The sequence below is a fragment of the Castor canadensis genome, chromosome 9, assembly GCF_047511655.1.
Source record: "Castor canadensis chromosome 9, mCasCan1.hap1v2, whole genome shotgun sequence".
In the NCBI taxonomy this organism is placed as follows: Eukaryota; Metazoa; Chordata; class Mammalia; order Rodentia; family Castoridae; genus Castor; species Castor canadensis.
The window spans coordinates 101,011,151-101,038,516 of record NC_133394.1 but is presented as its reverse complement, the minus strand read 5'-3'; the positions used below and the strand labels follow the sequence as shown (position 1 = coordinate 101,038,516).

The following is a 27,366-nucleotide window of genomic DNA, read 5'->3' as shown; positions in this document are numbered from 1 at the left end:
ACTAAGTCATTACACTGCTTATGTTAATATTTCTCTTAGTATAAAATAATTTAGGTGACTATACTTACTGGGCTCAGAAATCATTACTTTTGTCAATGGTAATAGCTTTTCCTTTCCTTATTAGAAAAACTATTTTCTCTTGAAAGGGTTTGATGTGCCCACTGTAGAGGAGTGAATAGAGTAATCTTAAACTGACAGAGGCCACTATGGGAAGGTGACCTTTAAGTAGTAAAGAAGTGTGGTAGAGATGAACCAATGTGGGTTGTAATATACATGTGCATGGAAGCAATGCTAGGAATCTCTCTATATAGCTATCTTTATCTCAAACTAGCAAAAACATCATGTCTTTCTTATTATCGCTCATGTTTCCTCTTCAACAAAATTGAAGAAGAGAGCAGAACAGGTTCTGCCTGGGAGTGAGGGGGTAGGGGGGAGAGATGACCCAAACAATTTATGCACATATGAATAAATGAATGAATTTTAAAAAATAAAATCTATTTTCTGAAGATGAAAATAAGTCATCTTAAAAGTTTAAATATATAAATCCAACTATAAATCACCTGGGAGGCCGGCAAAATCTTCTTCTGTAGTCATTTTTGAGATGATCCTAAAAAAAACAAGGATAATCGTCAATTTAGTATCTTTGTTTAAAATATAATCAAACGCAACTTACCTTTAAAGTAATTTCATATGGACATGCCAAAACATTTGACTTTTTATATATTCATTCAGCAATTATCTGTTAATAGCCCACTACAATACCATAAAGAGGAATTCTAGATCAAGTGAAAAAGAAATGTGCTTCATATCTACGATTTTCAAACCTTTCTTGTACTTCTTCCTTACCCATCTCCAGGTTTACTTCACTTTAATCCTCTTCTCCCCACTACCTACACCCACCATTCCCATCATCAAAAACCAAACTATCTAGGCTTCCAATAATTCAGGTTGATACCACTCAGGTTCAATGTTGACCCACCACTTCCCTTCCTGGACACCCTCCTTTAGCCCACACCAGATTGCCTCTTCACTTCACCCCATTTGGATTACAACATTTCACAAGGAACCCTACTATGTGGATGTCATCCTTTTTCCATGCTTGAACTTATGACCCAGAGATATCTAACAAGTTTCTGTTTTATTATAGGTCTTCCCTCTTCCACTACCCCCAGTGCTGGGGACCAAACCCAGAGCAGGGCAAGGTCTCTATAATACCATGTTACACCCCCTGCAATAGTAAAATAGCCTATTATTCATTTGATGCAAACTTTTGTCTCAAGCACTTAGGTCTCTGTACACTACTTAGCACTGTGCAATACTAAAATATAACAACTCTGAGAATGTTAATTACACAAAGTTCCAAAGCCCAATTTAGATCACTCTTCGAATTTCAGTCAAAATATCAAAGGACTCACCATTTACACACTGAAATATTTTTTGAAACTTAATACCCATAAAGCACTATCTGTTCCTCCTTTAAGAAGGAAGTTCATTTGTTCAACAAATATTAACTGGACACCTGCTGGAATGCCAAGTGCAATCTTGGACACTAGAAAGCAGGTGGTGAACAAGACAAATGAGGTCCCTTAATTCTAAGTTAAAAGTTGGAATAAAAAAATATTTAACTTTTCAAACAAATACACATTGAGAAGGCTTAGCAGCGTCTTTGGTCTCTACCCACTAGGTGCCCTATAGTACCGCCTCATTCCCCAACCCCATGCCCACCTTGGGAAAAACAAAAATTTCTGCAGCCATCACCAAATATATGTGTTAGGCAGGGAAATTCCCACCCCACACAACCTGAGAACCACTGAGGATAATCTCCCAACTCCTCTCTCCCCTTAGCTTTCAAATGGGTAACACAAAGTCAGATATTAGAATTAAAAGGCTCAAAACAGTTCTTAGATTATGACTACTAGTGTTTGAGAAATAACGTCAGTTTTTTTACGGCTTTATTGTTTTTTCTGATTATATGTAAACAATACACATGTTCTTTGTATAAAAAACACACTATACAATCCTTTCATACATCTCTCTATACAAATACATCTTCACATTTCTCTATGCAAACAAACTTTACGTTAGGGGAGATCATCGATGCTTAAGATTTTCTTAAAAGAAGAGATAAATTAGAAAATAAAAGTAATGATAAGAGGGCTGGGGGCGTGGCTCAAGCGAGGGAGCACCTGTACCACCAAAAAAAAAAAAAAAAAAAAAAAACAAAGACAGAGAAGATGATGAAAAGAAATGATAGGGGTTTTATAATTCGTAGTAACAGCGAAGTTTTGAAAGACAATAGTAAATATCGTGAGTGTCAAGAAACAGGGAAACAAAAACCGAGTTCAACGCTTGCAACTTTTAATATTTGCCTTTCCTAAGACCTTATCAATGACAGATGCCCCATAAATATTAGCCTCAGAAACTGAACACGACGTTCAGTATTTTGAGAAAAGATAAATGAGAACGTCAGATTGTTTTTTCCCAGACAAATCTGTTACAATCAAGAGTCTGTCCAGAGGAGCAAAACTGAAGGTTAAGAGCTGAAAAACTAATTGGAACTAGAGCTAGGCTACAAAGTAGAAATCACAAAAAGCAGCTACAGCCGAAATTACGACACGAAACCTTGAGAAAACAATAATTAAGAAATTCACTCCGGCTGGTTTCAAATATTCGTGAGCACCCGCCCAACGTTCCCTAGTCGCCGACCCGGGCTCGAATGCCAACGGTGGCAATTTTTCTCTGCGCCACCAGGAGCCGGGCCCGGACCACACTCACCAGACCCGACGCAGCCATGCCCGGCGCGGCCCGCGCAGGAAGCAGCCCGATCCCGCTTCGGTTGGAGAACCGCAAGGTCTGACCGAGAAGCAGACAACCAGTTAAGAAGCTTCCCAAAAACGCCCGGATAGCGACCCGCAATACGAGAGGGAGCTGTGAAAGCACGGCTTCAAACGCTCCCCGCGGCTTGGCTCCGCCCTCAACAGACACAAGCGCCAGCGGTTTGAAACGCGCGGCACATGCGCAAAACGGGCAGCGCCACCCAATAGAAAGCCAGCTGTCATTGGGCCCGCCCCCTCACGGCTGGGACACCGCCCCTCCTTCCGGCCGTCTCCCCTTCCTTCCTTCCGCAGCTCTGTTTTCGCAGCGTCCCTCGCTTGCCCAGCCCCACGCGGTTGATTGGCGTAGGGCTGGGCTTGTTTGTGAGGCACGTTGTGGGACACCACCTTTGCTTCCTGAGCCCAGCCCAGCGTAAAACGTCTCAAAAGACCTATTACGAAACAATAAGTACTATTTGAAAGGACGAGAGGTAGAAATTGCAGAAGACATTTTGGAGAGAAAGACGACTCTGTGAAGACTCATCAACCCCACCCAGCCCATCTATACGTCGTCTCTGAAAATAACAATGTGCTAATGGGTTCACATAGAACGGTGTTATTTCCTGTGAAGCACTGCCAACAAAATGGACCGCATAAATATATGTCATCTAAGTATGGAGTCTGAAAAATGTTCTGCACGGCTGGCTGTGTCCCCAAGAGCGTGTGGGGCCGCCTGTCTTCACCGTGCTTCCTTCAGGTTCGCCATTGCAGAGGAACAAGGGTGTCGCCGCAGAAGCATTTAGTAAGGAACCGATCCTGTACAGAAGCTCGGTGGACAGGTGGACAGGATCAGAGACCAGAAACCAAGTGACAAAAAAAATTTTCCTGATTAGTGTTTTCTTGTAATTTTCAATTAATTCACAAAAAGAAGAGATGTTTTCAGAGTCATACATTAGTAAGGAAAAAGTTTGTTTCAGACTATCTAATTTAGACTTTATGTCGTTAAGGAAATATCCAGAATGATGCGACATAATATTGCCCTAGGTGACATAGCTAGTCAATGGCAGGAGGCGTGGCTCAAGCAATAAAGCACCTGCCTAATGAGCACAAGGCCCTGAGTTCAGACCCTTTGTAGGGCAAGAAAAAAAAAAAATTACAAGTCAAATTTTACTAAGATTTTACTAAGATGAAATAAACATTTTTATAGTTTGGGGGACATTTTTTAATATAAAGTTTACCTTTTTTTTTTTTTTTGGCAGTACTGGAATTTGAACCCAGGGACTTGCACTTGCTAGGCAGGTGCTCTACCGTTTGAGCCACTCCACCCTTTTTACATCCGTTATTTTTGAGATAAGGTCTTGCTTTATACCCGGACTGGCCCCCACAGTGATCCTCCTATTTTAGGGGATGACAGGCCTGTACCCCAGTCACCTAACCATTAGCTGAGATGGGTCTCCTGGACTTTTTGCCAGGGCTGGCTTCAAACCACAATCCCCTGGATCTCGGCCTCCCAGGTAGCTAGAACTACATGTTTGAGCCACCACGCCAAGCCTCAAATACTCATTCCAGTGTTAAGTAGATTCACTTTCAGTAGCTTTTTCTGACAAAATTACCTTCAGAAAGAAATGCTGTCCTGGCCCATAACTGCCCAGTTAATAAAATATGCTAGAAATGTGCCGCTAGGTGGCAGCAATGTTCAAAAACACAGTTGTACTATGCAATGAGTTGTAGTTAATGATTCCTTAACTACAAGTGCCATATAAATTAAATACATTTCATAAATTACCTTGGTGTCAACCATTTGAATTGTAATGTGTAGTTATCTTCTATTAAGCACATAATTTCTCTTAACCTTCCTTAGGTCTTAAGTCTCCATTCCGTATCCTATAGTTTACTTGTAGTCAACATAGACCTTGCAAAAAAAAAAGTTTCATCATCAAAAACAGTTTTAGATTTTCAAAAGTTTAATAACATAGTTCTGCATTATAATTTTAGATTTGACAAGGATCATGCCTTAAGTGGTAGAGTGCCTACCTAGCAAGTGTGAGGCCCTAAATTCAAACCCCAGTACCAACAAAACAAGAAGAAAAGGAAGAAGAAGGAGAAGGGGAAAGAGAAGGGGGAGAAGGAGGAAAGGGGGGGAGGAGGAAGAGGAGGAGGAGGAGGAGGAGGAGGAGGAGGAGGAGGAGGAAGAAGAAGAAGAAGAAGAAGAAGAAGAAGAAGAAGAAGAAGAAGAAGAAGAAGAAGAAGAAGAAGAAGAAAAAGAAGAAGAAGAATTTTAGCCTTGCAAAGACTCAAATTTGAGTGAAAATTATTGGGGCTAGAGGCATAGCACAAGTGGTACAGTGCCTGCATAGCAAGACTGAGGCCCTGAGCTCAACCTCCAGTACCACAAAAAAAGGAGAAAATTGTTGAATAATATAAGATATGGCTTTTACATTTCACACAGTTTTTGCTTTGAAGGTAGTGTGGGACTGTAAAAATGACATGTAAGCTGAAACCGTGCAAGCCCATCTTAATGTGGAGAATTCTGATTGTTTTATGACCTTTAAAATTTTTGTCAAAACATTAACAACTCTTACTGTCAGTTACAAGTTTATAGAGAAGTGAAAAATGTAACTTAAAGCATTGGAAACACTGAAAATTAAAAATAAATTCTTTGTGAAAAAAAGAGTTATCAAGAGTTACTTGAACAGTGCCTGCCTTTTTTCCAACTATAACTTATAATACATAGTAAGCTTCTTCTAAGTGAAATGTCATGCTACTTACTCTGAGTCTTTTTTTTTTTTTTTGTAGTACTGGGGTTTGAACTCATGGCCTTGTGCTTGGTAGGCAGGTGTTCTACCAGTTGAGCAATACCTCTACTCCTTGTTTTCTAGGTTATTTTTCAGATAGAGTCTTGCTTTTTTGCCTGGGCTGGCCTGGGACTGTGATCTTCCTACCTATGCCTATACATAGCTGGGATGACAGGCATGCACAACCATGTTCAGCTTGTTTTTTGAGATAGGGTCTTACATACTTTTTGCCCAGACCCTGGAACCTCAATCTTCTAGATTTCCTCCTCCCAAGCATCTGAGATTACAGGTATACACTCCCATGCCCAGCTGAGCTTGGATCATTTTAAATTAAGTATATCTGTATAAATTCAAGTAACTACTGTATAGAAACTAACAAATGACAAAATGCCAAAACTTTGGCTGTCAGGCAGTACCTAAAAGTAGAGCTTTTTGAAGACAGGGGAAACAAGAAGATAAACTACCAGCAAAGGCATGGGGCAGAAATGATGTGCTGTTGACACAGAAAAATGTCTGATGTTACAGGGAGCTCAAAAAACTAAATTCCCCCAAAATCAATGACGCAATAAAGAAATGGGCAACTGAACTGAACAAAACTTTCTCAAAGGATGAAATCCAAATGGTTAAAAAACACATGGGAAAATGTTCACCATCCCAGCCATAAAGGAAACACAAATCAAAACCACACTAAGATTCTACCTCACTCCTGTTAGAATAGCTACCATCAAGAACACCACCACCAACAAATGTTGGTGAGAATGTGGGGAAAAGGAACCCTCACCCACTGCTGGTAGGAATGTAAACTAGTTCAACTGGAAAACAGTATGGAGGCTCCTTAAAAAACTAGAAATTGATCTGCATGCGATCCAGCAATACCACTCCTAGGGATATACTTGAAGGAATGTGAGTCAGGTTACAAAAAAGGCACCTGCACACCCAAGTTTACTGCAGCACTATTCACAATAGCTAAGCTATGGAAACAGCCAAGTTGCCCACTATTGACAAATAGATTAAGAAAATGTGGTATTTATACACAATGGAATTTTACTCAGCCACAAAGAAGAATGAAATTTTGTCATTTGCAGGTAAATGGATGGAATTGGAGAACATCATCTTAAGTGAAGTTAGCAAGGCTCAGAGGCTAAAGGCCGCATGTTCTCCCTCATATGCAGATTTTAGATTTAAAGCAAACACAGCAATATTTTGGGATGGGTCACACTAAGGGGAGGCCGTGCAAGGGAGGGATAGGGCAAGGGAAGGAAACCAAAAATTTGAATGTGATTGATGTGCTCACTGTACAGGAATGAATACAGAAATTTTAAACTGGCCTAAGCACCATGGGAAGCAGACTAGGGAGAAGTGAATAGAACTGGAAGAGGTGAATCAATTGAAGCTATAATACATATATGCATGGAAACAATACAAATAAACTCCATGTGTAGCTATCTTTATCTCAAACTAGCAAAATGGCATGTTTCTTGTTTTATCTTTTATGTTTTTTCTTCTACAAAATTGGAGAACAGGAGGGCGGAACAGTTCTGCTTGGCAGCAGGGGAGGCGTTGGCACCTGTGGGGGAGGGAGGTAGCAGGGAAAGGTATAGAAGGATGAATATGATGCAAACAATGTAGACACATGTATGTAAATGCAAAAATGATACCTGTTGAAACTGTTCCAGGAATGGGGGGAAGAAATGGAGGTGGGGGAATTCAAGTATTCCAAGTATGATATATTTGATACATTGTAAGAACCTTTGTAAATGCTACAATGTACCCACACCCAGCACAATAATAAAAATAAAATCAAAAAAAGAAAAGAAAGATGTTTGATATTAAGAAGTGTTCAAGTTAGCAAAATGGAATCAGATTATGGGACACCTTTAATGTTAGGACCATTTTTTACTGATTCTATACTCAGTGAGGAACTGTATTGACCAAGGATCGGTTACACAGAACAGAATTTGTAATCACTAGTTTAGGTAAAAAGATATCTACTACCAGACATTCATCAGCTTATAGAATTACTAGGAGAGAAGAAAAAAAAAAGTATTTTTGAACCTTCAAGAATAATTTCCAAAAACACACTGCAGAATTAAGCCACTGTTGTTCTAGTGAGGAACCAGGCTGAAAAACTGGTAAGCTGATGCTAATGCTGTCTCTGAGACCATATTGGCACAGCAATTGCAAAGCTATGGCAATTACAAAACTTCCACATCATGGAAGCCACCACAAATAAGTATCTTCCAATAGATCATGAAGCCTCCTTACTGCTTCTGGCTCTAGACCACACCATATCTAAGATGATATGCACCAGCAAAATCGAGATCTATTTCTTGACTGTCAACACGCATGAAACTAGTGATCAGACACTGGGATTTCTGATAATATTGACACAGAAAAATCAGATGCCTACAAACTGCTGTTGTCTTTTTTTAACTTTTATTTTTATATACTTATAAACCTATGAGAATGAATTCCACCTCTCTTCTGCCTTGCCAAGCATATTGATGCTTCCCAGTCCCAATTGGAAAAATTTCTGAGAAATGAAGTTTTTAGCTTTTCAGCTTTTGCAATAAAGAATGGCACACTAGGGGGGTTCTATTGGATGTTCAGCACCAATTCACCTTGTTTTCTGAAGAAGCACAAAAAGATTTTTTGTGTGTGTTACTGGGGTTTGAATTCAGGGCCTCAAGCTTGCCAGGCAGGTACTCTATCACTTGAGTCACACTTCCAGCCCTAATAAAAGATTTTAAATGAAGAACAGAACTGTAGATTTAACCTCTTTATAGTGAGTTTGAAATGATAGAACAAATTTAGTTAAAACAAAATGGCTAAAACAAAATTTGTTATAACTCTACCCCAAAACTATCTATTTCAATTCCCAGTTTCTATTATTCTGTGACTTACCTAGTTTAGAAACTAGTGTCCTATATATACCTGGCCTCTGTGTTAGTCAGAGTTTGTCATCATTGTGACCAAACACCTGAGAAAACAACTTAAGGGAGAAAGAATTTATTTACAATTTCCAAAGTTTCAGGCCATCAGGGCAGGGCAGGGAGGCAGAGCAAACAGCTCACATCATCACATCATGGTAGTCAGGTAGAAGAGAGAGGAAGAATGCCTGCACTACTTGGCTTTCTCTGTCTTCCCCCTTTTATTTCATTAGGGCCTAGCAGATGATGCCACTCACATTCAGGGCAGGTCTTCATTGTGGTTAGTCCTCTCTGGAAACTCCTAGCAGAGACTCCAAACCTAGCAGAGACCCCAAACACATGCTTTACTAATCTCCTCGGTGCTCTCAATCCAGTCAAGCTGATGAAGAGATTACCTTTCACAGCCTCCAAAAATATTTCCAAATAATATAAAAAATATCCTGAACTATAAAAAGTATGCACACATGACCAGGAAAAACTTATTGTCCCAGTAGCAACTTGTGCTATACTGAAAATGTTAAGGTTAACAAATTAAACTACTCAACATATTGCTTCTTGGCCTTTTGGCTAAAATCAAGTGAAAAACATTCAATAGAACTACTAATATCACTTCTATAGCAGTGATTCTAAACATCTTTTTTTTTTTTCCTGAGCCAAAAGGTGTCAGGAAAACATGTTCTGAGTAATGTTTACTATGTCAGTAATTCTCAGGCAAAATGGGTAGGAATTAACATACTGAGTGCTTATGAATCTCTGGGGTTCTGACATCACAATTTGCATTTTCTTTATTGAAGATACTGTTTTATTGTACTAACAGCTATAAAAAAATTGACTTGTACTAAGAACTTTATTAGATTCACAGCAGACATTTGTGGGTTGCAAGTATTCTACATCGTGGTTAAAATTAAAGCTTTCTTTTTTAGTTATAGGTTTTAAACATAAATGTATTTAATTCAAATATCTTTAAAATCTATTGCAATGAGTTGTGATTCATATAGCAATAAACCATCAATAAATATTACATAAGATAAGAGTAAGAAATTGGGAAGTACTAGGTAAGGATTGGAAGCCACTATTCAGACTTGTTGATGGAGTCAATTCTAATAAGTGGATAGTAAAGTAGTTCACAGATCCTTAGCTATTGCAAAAATGTGTATTCACTGACTTGAATGGTATTAAAACAAAAATGACTCAAAAGAACACTGAGATTTTGGTTTTATATGAGTCAATCTTATATCCTATTCAAAAATCACTGAGTCATAGTTCCTATATCACCTGATTTATAACACATTTCTGTGGCACAGATGGTGCTGATGGCTGTAATAGATGGGCTCTTATATCTTTCCAATATTTGATAGTAACACAATTAATCTATATGGCAATAAAAGACTCATGTCAACCTATGGTCACACATATCAGGACAAAGTAAACTCCTGTCACAATGTCAGTTAACAACTCTCCAAATTAGAATCATAATTTTGAAATGGGAACTGTTCATTAAATAATGTTGCAATTTATTTGTCATCAACTTCTATTCAATACAATCTGTCCTTCTGAAAAACTGTTTTCTGTTGTTACAGAATATATACCAATAAATAATACATAAAGGACAAATATTGTAATAGACATATGTGCAAAGTGCTATGGGAATGCAGAAGCGAGAGTAATAAACTTTTTCCTTGGGGATGGAGAAGGCTTCAGGAAATCAGGAATTCTTCACAAAGATAGATTTAACCTGGCTTTTGAAGGATGAATAGGAAATCACCATACAAACAAGGAGAAAGGCATGCAATCATGAAATACATTGAGTGAAAAGGAATGAAAAGAAAAAAAAAATCTTTGCTTATTTTTCTTGTGGTACTGGGGTTTTGAACTCAGGGCCTCATGCTTGCTAGGCAGGCACTTGAGCCACTCCCCGGCTTCACTTAAAAAAATAGTGTGGTCTCTTCGGCAGCACATATACTAAAGTTAGAATGATACAGAGACGATCAGCATGGCCCCTGCATAAGGATGACACACAATTTTGTGAAGCATTACACATTTTGAAAATAAAAAAAGACATAATTAATCAGATGTTATTTCACAAAAATATTCCTGTCTTTATATTTTTCAGTAGACAATTTTTTTCTTTCCCATAAAACTGGTTATAAAATCAATGACTACTTTTCACAAATTCCAACTACTGATGATTTCACCATCGTATATCCCTCCACCTTCATCTTCTCATTTCTTAGTTTTCATGCCTTTTTCACTTCCTCCCTGTATCACAACAGCTACCAGCTTCCAAAAAAGGTGGATTAGGTATTTATCAAATCGGGAAGTTTTCCTCTATCATTCAATTCATTTTTGTATACACTAAAAACTAAAAATTATTTGTGATTTTTGTCTTTTGAAAATCCAGTAGGGATTTATATTTTATCACTTAAAGGTTTGGGTAGCAAGAAAGCAGGTCTAGCTACAAAAGCAAGGCAATGGTGGGAGTTGGGGTGGGGAAGTACTGGGGATAGAACTCAGGGCCTCATGCTTGCTAGGGCAGGAGCTCCATCACTTGAGCCACACCCCCAGATCTTTTGTTTTTGTTTTCCAGACAGTGTCTCATGCTTTGCCCAGGCTGGCCTCAGACCATGATCCTCCTACCTCTACCTCCCAGGTATCTGGGATTACAATGTGTATACCACTATGCTTGGCCTAAAACAGTAATTTTGAATTTTCAACTCCCAATTTCTGTTTCAAACTGTTTTCATTTCAATAGTGCATCTAAACACTCTTCTCTAGTTTACTGATAATCAGTCTATATTGTTCCAACTCAATTATAAATAATTTGACTTCCCACATTGGTAGCTGCAGATTCTGTGAAAAGAACCATGTGATCTCTCCTTTAGGAAAGGAGGATCAGACTGAGGACTCCTGTCCTACCTTAATTTGAGATTAGGCTGTTCTAACTGGTTAGAACAGAATTTAGCCTAAATTTAGAGTATTTAGAATACTAAGGGTTGAATAGGCAGTTACAGTAATTCTCAAGACCCCTGTAAGGCAGATAGGAATTCTTCTAACATTCTCTTGTCCTATCATTCCCTGCACTATACTGGACAAAAGACCATTTTCCACATGCAACTATTGAGTGAAGTTTGGCTCCTATGTACCAAATAAATAACTGTGGGACCCCATGCATGTATCATAGTGTCAGTGACCTGTCAATGACCCACAACTCAGAAAGTATAAAAGAATAAATAAAAGTTTGAAAACTTATAGCTTTCTCTACTGGATATTTTTTGCCAAATATCCACTGGTAACCCAAATGTTCGACTTACATGTTGACTAAAAAGTGAAAAATTCCATTTGCATAATTGTGTTTTACATTTAGTGAACCCTAAATATGGGCATAGGATAAGAAAAAACTTGTTTTATTTTTAATTTAAACAAAGCTTGCCCCTGAAATATTTAACCAACAGAATTAGTACTAATAAATTTTGAAGTTATTTTTAATGAAGTAGAGTTTATTCAAGTCAGGTCTTTTAGAAATAAAAATGGACAGCAATAAACAAACCCAAGAAAAGGTAGAAAAAACCTCATGTGTCTTTGATGTCTCCTCTAAAATCCACAATCTCTACACCTGTGCTTTCATCCTCAAATGATGATAATCTCTATTTATTTTGCTTTGTTAATCTAAGTACATGCAGTTTACCCAGAGATTGCCCTCTAAAAATTGGTCTATGCCTGTTCTGTCTTCACAAAAAGTAAAGGAAAAGCAAAACAAAATAAAACAAGTGTGTGTGCATGTGTGTGTGTGTGTGTGTGTGTCTGTGTGTGTGTGTGTGTGTGTGTCTGTGTATGGTGGTAAAAAAAGCAACTTTGGACTTCCTCTTTGAACAGTTGCCTTTTCCTCTCACACCAGGGAGATTTCATTTTGTCTGAGGCTGGATACAGTTAAAACCAAACCACACGCCAAATAGAGGGTATGATGGCTAAGAAGCCCCCAAAACCAGCACCTCGTAGGATCTTCCAGGAAAGATTAAAGATTACTGCTCTACCTTTGTACTTTGAAGGATTTTTATTAGTCAAACGGTCAGAATACGAAGTAAGTCTGTAGACGATAATATTAAACGTGAAACTTTGGTCTTTTTTTTTTTCTTCTTCTTGTTTTAAAACTTCAGTCTTAATATAACATTTATCTCATGGTATTATGTGATAAAGCCTCCTTGTTTCTAATTGGATTATATTTTTCTGTTCCTTGAACCCATAAAAATAATTCTAATTTTGCATTACTTAAAATACAATGTATGGCTTAAACATATATTCAGATATATATATGCATAATGTATAATAAGTTTCTAATGCTAAGCCACTAATAAAAAATTCAATAAGCTAAATTTCTGAAGAGTTTATTTAAACATCACATAGGAAGTAAAATGTTTCTTATATTTTCTCCCCAATTTACTACTATGCTTCAATGATAATGTACATCACTAAGATAAAATACTATGATTAATATTAAGACTTTCTCTACTTCTATTCTTAAATATATTGAAGTTGACAATGTTCAAATTTAAAAAATGATAAACTTTTCTAAAAATTATAAAAGGTAAAATTGATATAGTTTAACATTATCTTTAGTTATATAGTCTAAAAACACTGTTCAAGATAGTGACTTTAAAAGATAATATTTAGAGTGCTATTTTGGATAGTAAGCACATTAAGCTGCAAAAGTATATTTGTTCTTTGATAATTCACAATTCACTCAATATTTTTTAAATGCAAAAAATAAAACCTGTAATTAGTTTCAATGATTACCTTTAAAATTGGAATGTGGTTAACTTAAAATTAGAGAAATAAACTTGTATGTTACTAAAGAAGAAAAATATTAATTTACATTAAATTTTATGAAATTTTAATATTGAGTGAAACTAGAAAAATTTTGGATGTTTTCAGAAATGCTATAAGAAGTGTTTAATGATAAAAAGAAAACACCTTTTCTGAGGACTTGTTAATACTTCTGGAAAAAAACTTTTATAATAGTATATTCATATTTTCTACATATATAATCAGAGCATTTACTATTAAAAAGTAAAGACATGGTAATTTCTATTGTTATGAGTATTAACTGTGTATTAATAATATTTGTTAGCTGTTAAAATTTTTGTTATTCCTATATGCTTTTGTAGTAAATTAAATGTTTTCACTACAGCTACATTGTGATACATTGCTAGAAATGGAGAATTGCAAAAAAGAAAATTCTAATTTGTGGGCTGGGGCTGGGGTTCAAAAGGTAGAGTGCCTGCTTAGCAAGTACCAGACCCTAAGTTCAAATCCTACTACCAGACAAAAAAAAAAGAAGAAAAAGAAATTTCTAATTTGAAATTTAAATTTGACTATTCATTGAATGCTTTTCCAAAGTATTTGTGATTGTTACTGATAGTAAGTTCTTTTTAATGTTTAAAGAAGGGATACCATTTGTATGGTTAGGAAGAACAAAAATTTTAGAGTGTCATTAAAACATGTCAGTATCTAATGATCCGGAAACTTACAGCTCTTGTGACCTTGTCCAAATTAATCAATCTCCTTCAGACTCAGTTTCCTCAACTGTAAAATGTAGAGAATGTATACTTCTTGCCTCCATTACAATATGTGATCATTTACAATGCGTTATCTATTATGTGTGGGATAAGTAGGTGCTAAATCAATTTATTCATTCAAACAATATTTATTGCCTGCCTCTGATGCACCAAACATCTCATTCAGTTCTGAAAAATATGAATAAAACACAAAGTCCCTAATTTCAAGAGGCTTAACTTTGGCTAAGCTATGGCTCAAGTGGTAGAGTGCCTGCCTACCAAGCCATAAGGACTTGAGTTCAAAACTCGGTAATGATAAAAATTTTTTAAAAAATTTATTATAACTTCTTATCCAGTTCCTACCCTGCTTTTTCCTAGAAAGCATGCTTTGGAATAAAATTCATAAAGTAAAAATATAAATATTTCTTATGAGAGCTGGGAATGTAGTTCAGTGATAGAGTACCTACCTGGCATATGTGAAGCCTTGGGTTCAATTCCCAGCACAGCAAAATATTTATATTTCTGGTGAAATTGACTTGTTTTTCCATTTGAATTCATAGCAAAACACCTTTTCTTTGTATGTCAGGGAGAAGGAGAGCCACCTACTTCACTTTAAACGTTAGATTCATTCTCTTCCCATTTCATTATTTATCATATTTCTGTTAACATCCTAAAACCCACTTGGAATCCACAAGCAAAAGAGAGATATAGTAGTAAAAAGCTTGAAAATAGGAGCTCTAAGAAAAAGCAAAGGGAAGTAAGTGGAATTTCTATGCAACTGGCAGCAAAGTACTAAGGAACCCGGGGAAGGAAAGTGAGCCAACAGTATTATAGCCTGGTCACCTTGCAAGCTAATGAGATAAAGGACATTGAGAGGCTCTGCAGAATGTCAAGTGGAATTTCTGCTAAACAAGTTCAGAACACTTAAGCTAAAGAAAATATAACTGATGAGTAACCTGGTTAATAAGGGGATTACATGGTGAGAGGCACTTTTTAGGAGTTTTTGTTTTGTTGGGGCATTTTTGAAGAATTTAAGGAGTTTTGCCCCAGGAATACACCAACATACACCAATTTTCATGCAAGTCCAGACCTGAATCTCAGGTCAAGAATCTATGAGGCACCTGCACACCCATGTTTATTGTGGCACTATTCACAATAGCCAAGTTATGGAAACAGCCAAGATGCCCCACCACTGACGAATGGATTAAGAAAATGTGGTATCTATACACAGTGGAATTTTATGCAGCCATGAAGAAGAACAAAATGTTATCATTCGCTGGTAAATGGATGGAATTGGAGAACATCATTCTGAGTGAGGTTAGCCTGGCCCAAAAGACCAAAAATCGTATGTTCTCCCTCATATGTGGACATTAGATCAAGGGCAAACACAACAATGGGATTAGACTATGAGCACATGATAAAAGCTTTAGCACACAAGGGAGGGGTGAGGATAGGTAAGACACCTAAAAAACTAGCTAGCATTTGTTGCCCTTAACGCAGAGAAACTAAAGCAGATACCTTAAAGCAACTGAGGCCAATAGGAAAAGGGGAACAGGTACTAGAGAAAAGGTTAGATCAAAAAGAATTAACCTAGAAGGTAACACCCACGTACAGGAAATCAATGTGAGTCAATGCCCTGTATAGCTATCCTTATCTCAACCAGCAAAAACCCTTGTTCCTTCCTATTATGGCTTATACTCTCTCTACAACAAAATTAGAAATAAGGGCAAAATAGTTTCTGCTGGGTATTGGGGGGGGTGAGAGGGAGAGGGCGGAGTGGGTGGTAAGGGAGGGGTGGGGGCAGGGTGGAGAAATGAACCAAGCCTTGTATGCACATACGAATAATAAAAGAAAAAGGAAAAAAAAAAGATTTTCTCTAACAATCTAAAAAAAAAAAAAAATCTATGAAAAGGGATGGCAGAGTAGCTCAAGTGGCAGATCCCCTGCCTAGCAAGCGTGAGTGAGGCCCTGAGTTCAAACCCCAGTACTACCAAAAAAAAAAAAAAAAAAAAAAGGGAGTCTAAATAAAGCACATAATCCTCATGGAAAAGATAATGTGGGAAGATTTAATTCAATTACAGCAGTAGCATTCTGAATTGACCAGAAAGACGTATTTGATAACAAAAATATGCAAGTATTAAATATCACAATTAAATACCAATCACATTGCAAATGTGGAAAAGTTCTAACTTCTAGAAATGTGAAAACAAGAGAGTTTGGGCAATAACTCATAATTCCTTCAATGTGTGATGTGCTTATTTTTTTAAAACTACATGTAATGTGTCTTATTACCCTGAACATAAAAGTGTGATGATCATAACTATTGCCAAAGCAACATTTCTCTGACTTGTCTTTTGCTTGCCTCCAGTCCATTTAGGAAATTTTTTAAAGAGCTTTCTCAGTTGTGCTCTCAAACACAATTCTCTATGTCAGACATCTCCACAATTTTTTAAATAACACACTTCTTTCATGAAAACATTTTTGGGCACAGTTATTTAGAATCTCTGTATTTATATTCCTGTACTACTCTATATAAATTATTAAATATACACAAAAGAATTATGATGAAATATAAGTAGATATTTTACAAGTTTCCTGATGGATTATACATTTTTGGGGTTTATGCAACCCAATTTAGAGAACCACTACAATGTCCTTCCTTAGGCAAATACATTTTAGTTGCTTACCAAAAAAAAAAAGGGAGGGAGTATTTTGTTGGGGAGAGGAATAGAGATAAATTTAAAGGGAAACTCCAGTTTTCCCAGTTACAGTGGGTTTGCACTGGAACCCATTTCTACCAGTTACATTAATGAGAAAAAAGTACTGGGAAGTCAACAGATAAAGTATCCATCCAATGCTGGACTTTGGGCAATGCCTTTAAATCTTTCATTCTGTTTCCCCCTTGGAAAAATGGATGAATTCTCTCTTTTAAACTGAGTGAATTTCTGTGATGACTATACAGAATATAATAATAGATGTATTCTCTTGAGGTGTGACACTTGGTGGATATCATGCTTCACTCATCTCCTTTTAGATATCAAGTTATAGGAATAGGGAGACATAAAGAGGTTATCTGTATCTGCTTTCCCCTTTGAGATATTAAGAAACCACAAGGCTCCTTGAAGGGGTAGAGAGACAGAAAAATGAAAGACATGTCTTGCAAAAGGAAGTCCTAAACTCACTTAAATTGCCCCTGTGTTTTGATTTGAGTAGGCATAGATACCATCTCCATGTTTTAAAATAATAAACAGCACCCATCTTAGTCATCCAGACTGTTGTCTAATAATTAGGCTATCTAGTGTCTAGTGACAGCATGACCATGTATATTCTTCCAGTTTAGAAGGTATGAAGGTTACAGATAAGAGCCACCATTTTGAGTCATTACTCCTATTTCCTGTGTGAGGAACAGGAAATGGTTCTCCTTTTTTTTTTTTTTTCCATTTCTCACTACTTTTTTCCTGCTATACTAAAATAAAACCTCACTAAAACTTCCACCTTGTGAGATTCCTTATTGTGAGCCACCTTGAAATTCTTCTTATGTTTGTGGACCTCAAGTACCTGTGATTTTTTTCATGGACACTGAGAATCTGAGGGAGCCCCCTCATCCAGTGACACAACTATTTGTCTATCTGGCCCTTTTAATATTTACTGAAAATAATATAATTTCCCTGTCTTATCTATTTATCCTGCCTCATTATGGCTTACAGAGGTTATGTCCAAAGCTCTTCATCCATTAGAGAGCCAAGCATGGGTTTCATTGTGATACACTTCACATAATGGTGCCTCTCAAACTAAAGTTCTAATTCCATTTGATTATAGGCTTCCAAAGGTCAGAAATGTCCACTTGCTGTATATTTTATCATACTGAATTCAATAGTGAAACCCAGTAGACTTCAAAGTCATTTGCTTAATTAAATAAAAATAAGAGCATAGCCTTAAGTTCTAAATGTAAGGTCATGTGATGTTTATGAAGCTAGTGTTAAATTCTTGGGTTGGTAGAGTGGCTCAAGTGGTAGAGCAACTGCTGTGAGGCCCTGAGTTCAAACTCTAGTATTATCAAAAACAATAATAAAACAACAACAAAACAAAGAAGTCTCAGTTCAGTTCCTTTTCTTACTTCAATGAGTTAATATTTGTTTATTTAAAAAGTAAGAAACTGTGCTAAATTTACTTTATCCAAAGATGTGTCCTTCAAAATTATCTTTTAAATGTTTAAGTATCTCTGTAGATGAAAATGTATACCTAGATACTACTTTTTGAGATTGGTATTAATAGATGACTCAGGTTATGTGGTATTCATAAGATCATATCAGAAACTAAATCAAGACTATGACCTTCAGGTCTCTACATACTGAATATAAGTTTGTACTGTCTTTAGGTTTGTGGCAGTGGTTGCAGTTCAAAGAGTCTATTTGTAAACTTATTTTTCCTCCAATGCTGCTTTTGCACTCAACTCATGTGCCTTTATGATTACTTCTAACTTCTTTTAATAAATTTTCCTTAATCCTTTCCATGAATCTATAGGTTTGTTTACCTGTTAAACTCCAGTTTTTCCTGAATAAGTCTAGTTAATTAATGCCATTCTTTTGTAACTGAACACCTCTGTGATTTTCCTTAGGAGCACAAACAGATGTCTGCATCTACATACAGAGGGAACTCAATAAATGTTGACTAGCTCTTTGTGATACTAGTCTTTCTTATACCAGGTTAAACTAAAACTTAGACCAGCTAAGAAAATGGGCAGAGTAGTAGACTGACTTCTAGGGTTTTCTCTTGCTTTCCTTTTCTCCAAGTGTTATTCATTCTTGAGGTTTGCCTCAGTCTTAGGGAAACCATACTTTAGTAAAAGTTCACAACTGATAGTTAAGTTCCCTAAACATTATACCTACATGCCCTTTCCTTCTGCACTGTCCTCACTCCCATCCTATTTCCACAATACTAGGAGGTGGGTTGAGGAACAATACACAACACCTCTTCCTTTCACTGAAGAGGCTTGCAAATAGATCAGAGCGTGATCTATTGGCTAATCTCTCAATCATATGCTCTTTTTTCATTTTTTTCTTTTATCATTTTTACATTTACTTATATGTGTATATGTTGTTTGGGCCACCTCCCCACTCCTCCCACCTCTCCAACCCTGAGTATATGCTCTTGAATTTTTTTCTATGGTGATTTGTTCTTGGTTTAGGAGGAATTGGCAGTATATTACATGTTATAGCCAGGTCTCAATTAGAGGTGTAGAAAGGAGTAGAAAGATCACCAAGCTTGGAAAAAGATATCCTGTCCCAAGTTCCACTCTGCCCCTTAGGTAGAATTATGCAATAATACTATGAATTCATTTAAGTCTGATCATATGCACACACTATTGAAATGTTATTTTTCTGTTTCTTTCACAAAGAAGTTAAGCTTGGGTTAAGTGACATGCTTAGGTAAATGTGACTAAAGAAGAGGTTTAAATATGCTGTACATTGGGCTTTGCTTTCTCTTAACCCCAAGAATCCTTATGCCCACATGTGAGCAAAGTCTGGGCTACCTAACTGGAGAAAAAGTTGTCCCATCTTTTCCAGTCATTCCACAGTTCCCAGCTAAGACCTAGACAAGCGAGATCACCCTGGACCACTCAACAAAAGCCATCTATACCCTGATGAGGAAAACAATCAGCTAGCCACAGAATGGTGAAAAGTAGAATACATTTGCTGTTTTAGTGCATAAGTGGACTTGGGAGTTGGTTTGTTTTGTAGGTTGGGTAGCTATACAGAAAAAGTTAACTAGGCCAAGTGCTAGTGGCTCACGCCTTTGCAATCCTAGCTACTCAGGAGGCAGAGATCAGGAGAGTCTTGGTTCAAAGTCAACTCAGGAAGAAAGTTCTAAAAGCAACTATCTCAAAAATACCCAACACAAAACAGAGTTGGTGAAATGGCTCAAGCCATAGAGCTTAGCAAGCATGAGACCCGGAGTTCAAATTCCATACCTCCAGAAAAAAAAGTAGCTAACATAGCAGCAGATTAAAGGGAGAAATTAGGGCTGATAGAGTGACTCAAGTGGTAGAACTCCTGCCTAAGAAGCACGAGGTCCTGAGCTCAATTCCCTGTATCGCCAATAATAAATAAATAAAAATAAAAGGAGAAAATTGCTCTATAAAGAATATGAGAAAAGATGGTGGTTGTAATAAGAATTAGTTTAATTTTGAACTTGGGAGCCAGGAAAATAAAAGAAATATCTGTTTATAGAGTTCCTATTATTTGAGAAAATAAATTTTGAAGAAGTGACAAAACATTTTTCTGATCAAAGGATAAATAATATATTGAAAGTAAAGTGACACAAAATACCATAATATTTATTTTAAAAAATAAAATTTTGTGACTTTTTAATCCTTAATATGTAAGCCAAGATGTTTTGGCGAATTGCATAAATTCAGCTGATCAAACCAAAAACAGAAGGAATGATCAACATGTCTAGTAAATTAACTGGGATTTTTAAAAAATATACTTTTAGAAAGGGCTGGGTATGAAGGTAAGATTTTATTCTTTTTCTTTTTGGTGGTACTAGGAGTTGAAAGCAGGAATTTGTGTTTGCTAACACACTTATGCCACTCCTCTAGCCCAAGATTTTATTCTTCAAACTCATTTGCTATTCTTTTGTAATATAGGCAAAAAGAAAAAAATTTAAAAATGGAAAACTAGGTAATCTTCATATTTATTCAAGTAGATTTTCATCTGAGTTATGTAAATTTTTTTAATTTAATTTTTTTTTAAATTTAAACTTATTTAAAATTTTTAAACTTAAAAAACTGTATTATGAAGATATCAGTAATTAAATATTTACCACATTAATGAAATTTGGTCTTCAAAGTTCAGTTTTGACGGTGTTAACATTATTCTCATCATTATCAATTTCTCTCATTTCCTTGATCTACACTAATAATACATACTGTTTACTGAGCCCAAACTATGAGCCATGTACTGTGCTTGGTGCTTTACATGGATTAATTCATTTATTCCTTTCAATCTCCTAGAAGTAGATATCATACTCTTGTCCTATCCCAGACCCTTAAATGGGCCCTCTTGCATGTGCTAGCTTCCACTGAAATTGCAAAAGAAGTCTTAAGTCAATTAGGAGAATTTGGAAAATGATCTATTTAACCACAAATCAAACATTATACTAAAACAAAGTTAGAAGGTTTTAGTCAAGAATTAAAGTAAAGCTATTAAAAGCTAGGTGAATTATTCAGGATAAAGAAGAACCTTATACAAACAATTTAAAAAGTCAAAGGACTGGTGGAGTGGCTCAAGTGGACAGTGCTTGCTTGACAAACGTGAGGCCTTGAATTCAAACCCAGTACCACCAAAAAAAAAATTAAATTATTCAAAGTACACTGCATGCATGTATGGAGTTGTCACAATGAAATCACCTCATATTATTAATGTATGATAATTCAAAAATAAAATTAAAAATATTTTAAAAAGAAAGCTAAAAGGGAAAATTAAAAGAAAACAGCTGACTTTACACTAATGAAGCAATGCTTATGATTTCTTTCCCACAGGAGTATAAACACTATTGGACAGAATTGAGAGGAACCAGCCTTTTCTTTTATACGGACAAAAAAAGTGCAACAGTAAGTACTTAAATATTCAGCTGATTCAACTTTTTTTCTGATATACCCTTGTAACATAGTCAGTTATTCATTAAAAATGAAGACAAGCCAGGCAGAGTGGCTCATATCTGTAATCCCAGCTACTCTGGAGATGGAATAAAGAGGATTATGGTTCAAGGTCAGCCCAGGAAACTTTAGCAAGATTCCATCTCAGCAAATAAGCCAGACATGATGGTTCATATTTATAATCCCAGCTATGTGGAAAGTGTAAATAGGAGGATTGCAGTCTGAGGACAGCCCTGGACAAAAATGCTAGACCTTATTTAAAAAATAACTAAAGCCAAAAGGGCTGAAGACATGGCTCAAATAGTACAGTGCCTGCCTAGCACCAAGTGAGGCCTTAAGTTCACCAAAAAAAAAAAAAAAAAAAACCACCAATAAAACAACAACAAAAAATACAATGTTTTTATCTTTCACCAGAGTTCTGAGTAGACGAGATTTATATGAGGGTGTTTTCAAATATCATAATTTTTTTTAAAAAACAAGTTCTCTGTTGTACATTCCAACTTCCCCTCGCTGTCAGAAAATCAAGAGACTGTTCCAAACCTTGTATAATGTACAGTAAATACAGTAAATGAGAGAGAGCTAAGAGTTGCTGTTCACTTACCACAATAACAAGAGGCTTTACAATTTGGTGATGGAGAGAGCCTGGTGCATTCAGATTGATTGTCTGGTTTTTTTATGTTGGTGCTGCCATTGTTAACAGTGGGATTTTGGACTAATTACCTAGCCTCTCTGTCTCTGTGTATGAAAGAGGGTAATGACTTTTTTTTGGCTGTTCTGGGGTTTAAACTCAGGGCCTCATGCTCACTAGGCAGGTTCTCTGTCACTTGAGCCACTCTGCCAGCTGGAAAGGGGACTGACCAAAAATATGGCATCTTAAATTCAACCATTTGAAAAGTCAAAGTCTTAATAAATATTCAAAGCAGTGGGCAAAATACAGGGAAGTCACAAAGGATAATATAGAACCTGGAGACTAATAATAGTACTACCCTATTAACACATCTAGGAGTGAGAGAAAAAGAGTGGGAGAGATCACACATGAGAGAAGAATGACCTTTGATGGAGGGAGCAACTACACAGGGCAATAAATACCCAACCTCATTTACTTTACCCTCTGCTCTCCCTCCAGAGTCTCCAGTGGTTCAATTCAACAAGAAGTCAAAGAATGAGTAAAGCCCTTAATGTTGTCCATATAGGTCCTTCTTCTCATTCAGAATATTGGGTATGAAAGGATAAAAAAGAATTTAGCGGAGCAAACAACACAGAGATATGTAGGGGAAATGTCCAGTATTCTTCAGTCTTCAGGTCTTTACATTTAGAATAAAACTCATAGCCTATCTCATGGGGCTATCAAAATAATTAAGTGAAATAGGTGGGAGCGTACCTGCCCAGCAAGCATGAGGCCCTGAGTTCAAACTCCCAGTACTGCAAACAAAGAAAAAAGAAAAGAAAAATAATAGTTGGACACAATAAACACTCAAACATTTTACATTCATTGTCTATTTAATTCTTACCAACTCTCCAGAGCAGGTACTATTTTTAATCTGCACTTTATACATGAGAATAGTTAAGCTTAATGACTAAGAAATTGTACAAGATCACATAGCAAATAATAATAGCTAATTTAGGTCTTGCTCATGGGTTGGCTTTAGCCATCATGCCATGAAGAGATTTTTATAAGGAAAGGGTGAAGAATCATGCATCTACCAATTTTCATAAAAGAAGATGAAGATGTTTTGGAAAGTTTTGGGGACATTATAGTCTCAGGAGATAACATGGGGCCAGACCAGGTGAAAACTGTAAGTATTTATTTAACCTACAGCAGGGAAGAATTCAAAGATATTCTTACATATCTGAAAGACTATAAGGAAGTAATGTGAAAGTATAACTGAATTTGTTTAGTGTTGTTCCACAAAAAAGGGACTAGAATCAATGGTTATGAATTGCCTGGAGAAAAACTGTGGCTCAATATAAAAAAAAAATTACAAGTAGGCAGAGTTGCTTAGGAGTCCTGAGTTCCATGTTGTTATGTTGAAGAACTACATGGATACCCTGGAATAGATTCAAGCAGCAGTGTTAGACAGATGACCTTTAAGGCTCTTTACAACACTACAATTCAAAACAAAAGATACAACTTCCCTTCCTGTAATCAATAGATCAGACCACAGCACTCTATCTAACTCGGCCACCTCTTCCTCTGTTGCTTCCTCTTTGTTGCAGCAAAACTCACTGAGCTTGATCAAGACAGTCTATCAGAAAAAGATGCGCCCCAGTGCCACCAAAAAAAAAAATAAATAAAAAAATAAAAAGAAAAAGATGCGTATTTAACTTTAAATTCTGTATCTTGTACCTCTCCTTTCATTTTTAATTCTGCATTGTTCATTGAAAACAAATACACCAACCCAAACTTACTCTCAACCTCATCCATATAGAAACAGCTCTGGAAAAAGTTTGCCTATTTTTATGCCCTACTTTATTCAGAAAAATAAAATAAGAAGACTTCTAGGAATACAGTAAAATGAACCATAACCAAGAGAAAACTAGAAGAACATAAAAATAAATCAAGAATGAGACTAATTTATCAAATGACAAACAAGCAAATAAACCATAAACACTCTACTATAGGTAAGCCTTCTAATACTAGAGAGCAAGTATGACCTGTTGCATACAGATCAGTCCAAATAGACAGTTAGGAAATATTTTTATTGTATTTGAGTAAGATAGGAATTTTTTCGCAGTACTGGGGCTAGATCTTAGCCTCACGCTTGCTAGGTAGGCGCTCTACCACTTGAACCATGCCTTCAGTCTCTAATATAGGAATTTCTTTTCTTTTCCTTTTTTTTGTTTGCGTGTGTGAGGTAGTACAGAATGTTGAACTCAGGGCTTCATGCTTGTTAAGAAAATGCTGTACCACTTGAGCCACTCTGCCAGCCCCAGGTTTTTACTTATTTATTTTTTGGCAGTACTAGGGTTTGAAATCAGGGTTTTGTACTTTGTACACAAGTGCTGTACCACTTGCACCATGCCTTCAGCCCAAGAAATTTTTCTTTTCTTTTTTTTTTTAGTGAAAGTGATAGTAAAGTTTATTAGGATAGGAATACATTTTAAATAGACTGAAAATAAGCCATCTCTAGAGAAAGAATGAGAATGATCCAGCCCAAGAATTTCTTAAGAAGAAGCCTCATAACCAGTTGTGAATGATAGGACTGGAGATGTAGCTCAAGAGGTAGAGCACATGCTTTGCAAGCATGAAGCCCTGAGTTCAAATCCCTGTTCCATCAAAAAGAATTCATCTGCCAATGGTGTATGATAGATGTTGAACAGTGAAATTCTGAAAAAAAAGTACTGTATATAAAGTAATTATAACTATAACTAATATAAAAGATATGTAGCATATAATTAGAAAAATACGCAACACCCTTTATTGTATTGTAACTTCCATATAGCCAATTGATTCTCCACAGTATGTTTTCCTTGATTTTTGCTTAATCAACTTCTTAGATGAATTAGATAACAGTTTTTGAATTGCAGAACAATAGAGTTTTCTTCTTTTTTTACAATGCATTAGTTTTCAGATAAGACAAACTTTGAAGCTTTGTCTGCATTACTAACATATTCTCCTTTACTTTGTAATCTGGACTTAGGACTTTGGGCCAAATGTGGCCTGTGGCTTGATTTTATATAGTCTTTGACCTAAAAATTGTGTTTTTACATTTGTAAAGTGCTATAATCAAATCAAAAGCAAAAGCAAAGAATATGTAATGGAGACTGTATACATGCCTAACTTATTTATTATATGGCTTTTTGTTGAAGAAAAAGGGCTGACCCTGGGACAATCAACAAAACAATAAATCACTCCTTGATTTATAAATGGTTTACCAATTTTCATGGTGTAAATACTGCTGCCATGGCTGATTCAACCTGCACGTGTGACCTCATTGAAAATGGAGTTAGGATGAAAAGCACATAGCACCATATATAATATTTTTACCACATATAATGAAGATGTAAATAGCCACAAATGCATAGAGAATAATAAAGTACAGTAATATTAGAAAATTATAAAATGTTATTTTTTTATAATTATAATTTTGTTTTTAATATAAATTACTTATATTTTTTGATAATTTAATATTTAATAATGGCTGTGTTCAGCAACTCAATTGCAAATTTCATGAAAATTAATAACTGGCTTTTGCAGACTTGTTTGAGTCAAGTCCATTTGCATTTGTAAATACCCTCTAGAATTGGAAAACCGGGGTATTAGGTAAAGTTCAAATCCATTGGGGAAAAAAAATATCCTTTTTCTTCCTGCTAGCACAAATGTGAATTACCTATGAAATAATTTAATGAGATTTCCCCGATATCTTTGCAGTACGTTGACAAATTAGACATAATGGACCTCAAATGCCTTACTGACCAGAATCTAACGGAAAAGAATTGTGCAAAATTCACCCTCGTTTTGCCAAAAGAGGAAGTGCAACTGAAGGTGAGTGAGGAGAGACAGCAGTTTGTAAATAGTTATTATAATTAGCATTCACCTCTTAAAAACCAGTGGTTGAAATAAAAAGAAATTACAAGAGGGAGTGAGTCTTACCCTTTGTTAATATTTATCCCCTTTTGCCAAGAACTCCAGTCTTCTGGATTGGATTGTAGAAGAGCACGTTCATTTGTTTAGTACATAAACACAATGAGACCTTATACTTCATCCTCTGACAGAGGCAAGGGATCCACCTGGTGTTTTTTAAAAGTTGTTTTTGAATAAGCACTCACAGTGGGCTAATTAAAGTTAACCAACAACTGTAGCAATAACAAAAAAGAGAACAACTTGGAACTGATAAAGATGGTATTGGAGAAGTTCCCAAGAGATTACTGCTCGCTTCTAAAAGCAGCAGTCTTTAAATTTTAGAGTAATAACAATCCCCTTATTTAGGAAACCCAGGTCAAATCTAAACTTAAGACCCCCAAATCTACATTTTAAGCAAACTCTCCAGATGATTCCTGGGTACAGTGGCAAAGAGCACAGGTTTAAATATGGGCTGGTGTATACGTTGGCTGTGTGATTGTAGACAAGCTACTTAACCTCTTTTTGTACCTTTGTTTTGTCATTCAGAAAAAAATCTTTGCTTAGTTGCAATCCTCTCACTGGGGCCTAATGTAGACCACTTCATTAAAATTGCAAACTACCCTCAGTTACACTACCAATATGTTTTACCTTGCTCTACATTTTAATTTTTCCCTTTTATTGACTTCTGACACTATCAAATGTACTAATTATTATGTTTATTAGTTGTTCTTCCTTGCTAGACCTTAAACTCCATCAGAATAAGGATTTTTCCCAATCCCTAGAAAGAGGTCTTGTTCCCAATATCTAGAAAGAGACTCAATAAATCTTTCAAATAAAAAAAAAATCTATAATATAACGATAAAAAGGACCTTCTGCTGAATTGCCATGAAGATTGTCAAAGGACAAAATTATAACAATTTCATTTAAAAATCTTAATTGGCTTTATTTTCTATCCATAATACAGAACAGTAGAAGAGTCTGGTTGATTTCGTAGATAAAGGCTAAAAAAATTTTTTTAAAAAGTGAATTGGTCATTTCAAAGTTATTTTTCT

General features: G+C 36.1%; 2 protein-coding genes and 1 non-coding gene across 5 annotated transcripts in view; 2 read left to right on the top strand and 1 right to left on the bottom strand.

Annotated features, from left to right (window-relative positions):
- Positions 1 to 3,002, bottom strand: part of Cenpc (centromere protein C) — a 64,957-nt gene extending 61,955 nt beyond the window's left edge. For both annotated transcript variants that reach the window (XM_074042098.1, XM_074042099.1), the window contains exons 1-2: positions 2,776 to 3,002; positions 561 to 607 (exon numbers count right to left, since the gene is read on the bottom strand). In XM_074042098.1, coding sequence (XP_073898199.1) covers positions 561 to 607; positions 2,776 to 2,793 — 65 coding nt within the window. In that variant the 5' untranslated portion in view covers positions 2,794 to 3,002. The remainder of the gene's footprint in view (positions 1 to 560; positions 608 to 2,775) is intronic.
- Positions 3,003 to 10,476: 7,474 nt separating this feature from the next.
- Positions 10,477 to 10,583, top strand: LOC141411124 (U6 spliceosomal RNA). Its single transcript, XR_012435965.1, has one exon. It is a non-coding gene; the product is annotated as a U6 spliceosomal RNA (small nuclear RNA).
- A 1,825-nt stretch (positions 10,584 to 12,408) lies between these two features.
- The window catches only part of Stap1 (signal transducing adaptor family member 1), a 41,692-nt gene continuing 26,734 nt past the window's right edge, over positions 12,409 to 27,366 (top strand). Inside the window, exons 1-3 of one of the 2 annotated variants that reach the window (XM_020186824.2) lie at positions 12,409 to 12,616; positions 21,634 to 21,705; positions 26,123 to 26,236. In XM_020186824.2, the coding sequence (XP_020042413.1) occupies positions 12,497 to 12,616; positions 21,634 to 21,705; positions 26,123 to 26,236 (306 nt within the window). In that variant the 5' untranslated portion in view covers positions 12,409 to 12,496. The remainder of the gene's footprint in view (positions 12,617 to 21,633; positions 21,706 to 26,122; positions 26,237 to 27,366) is intronic. The other variant, XM_020186823.2, reaches the window with a different exon arrangement.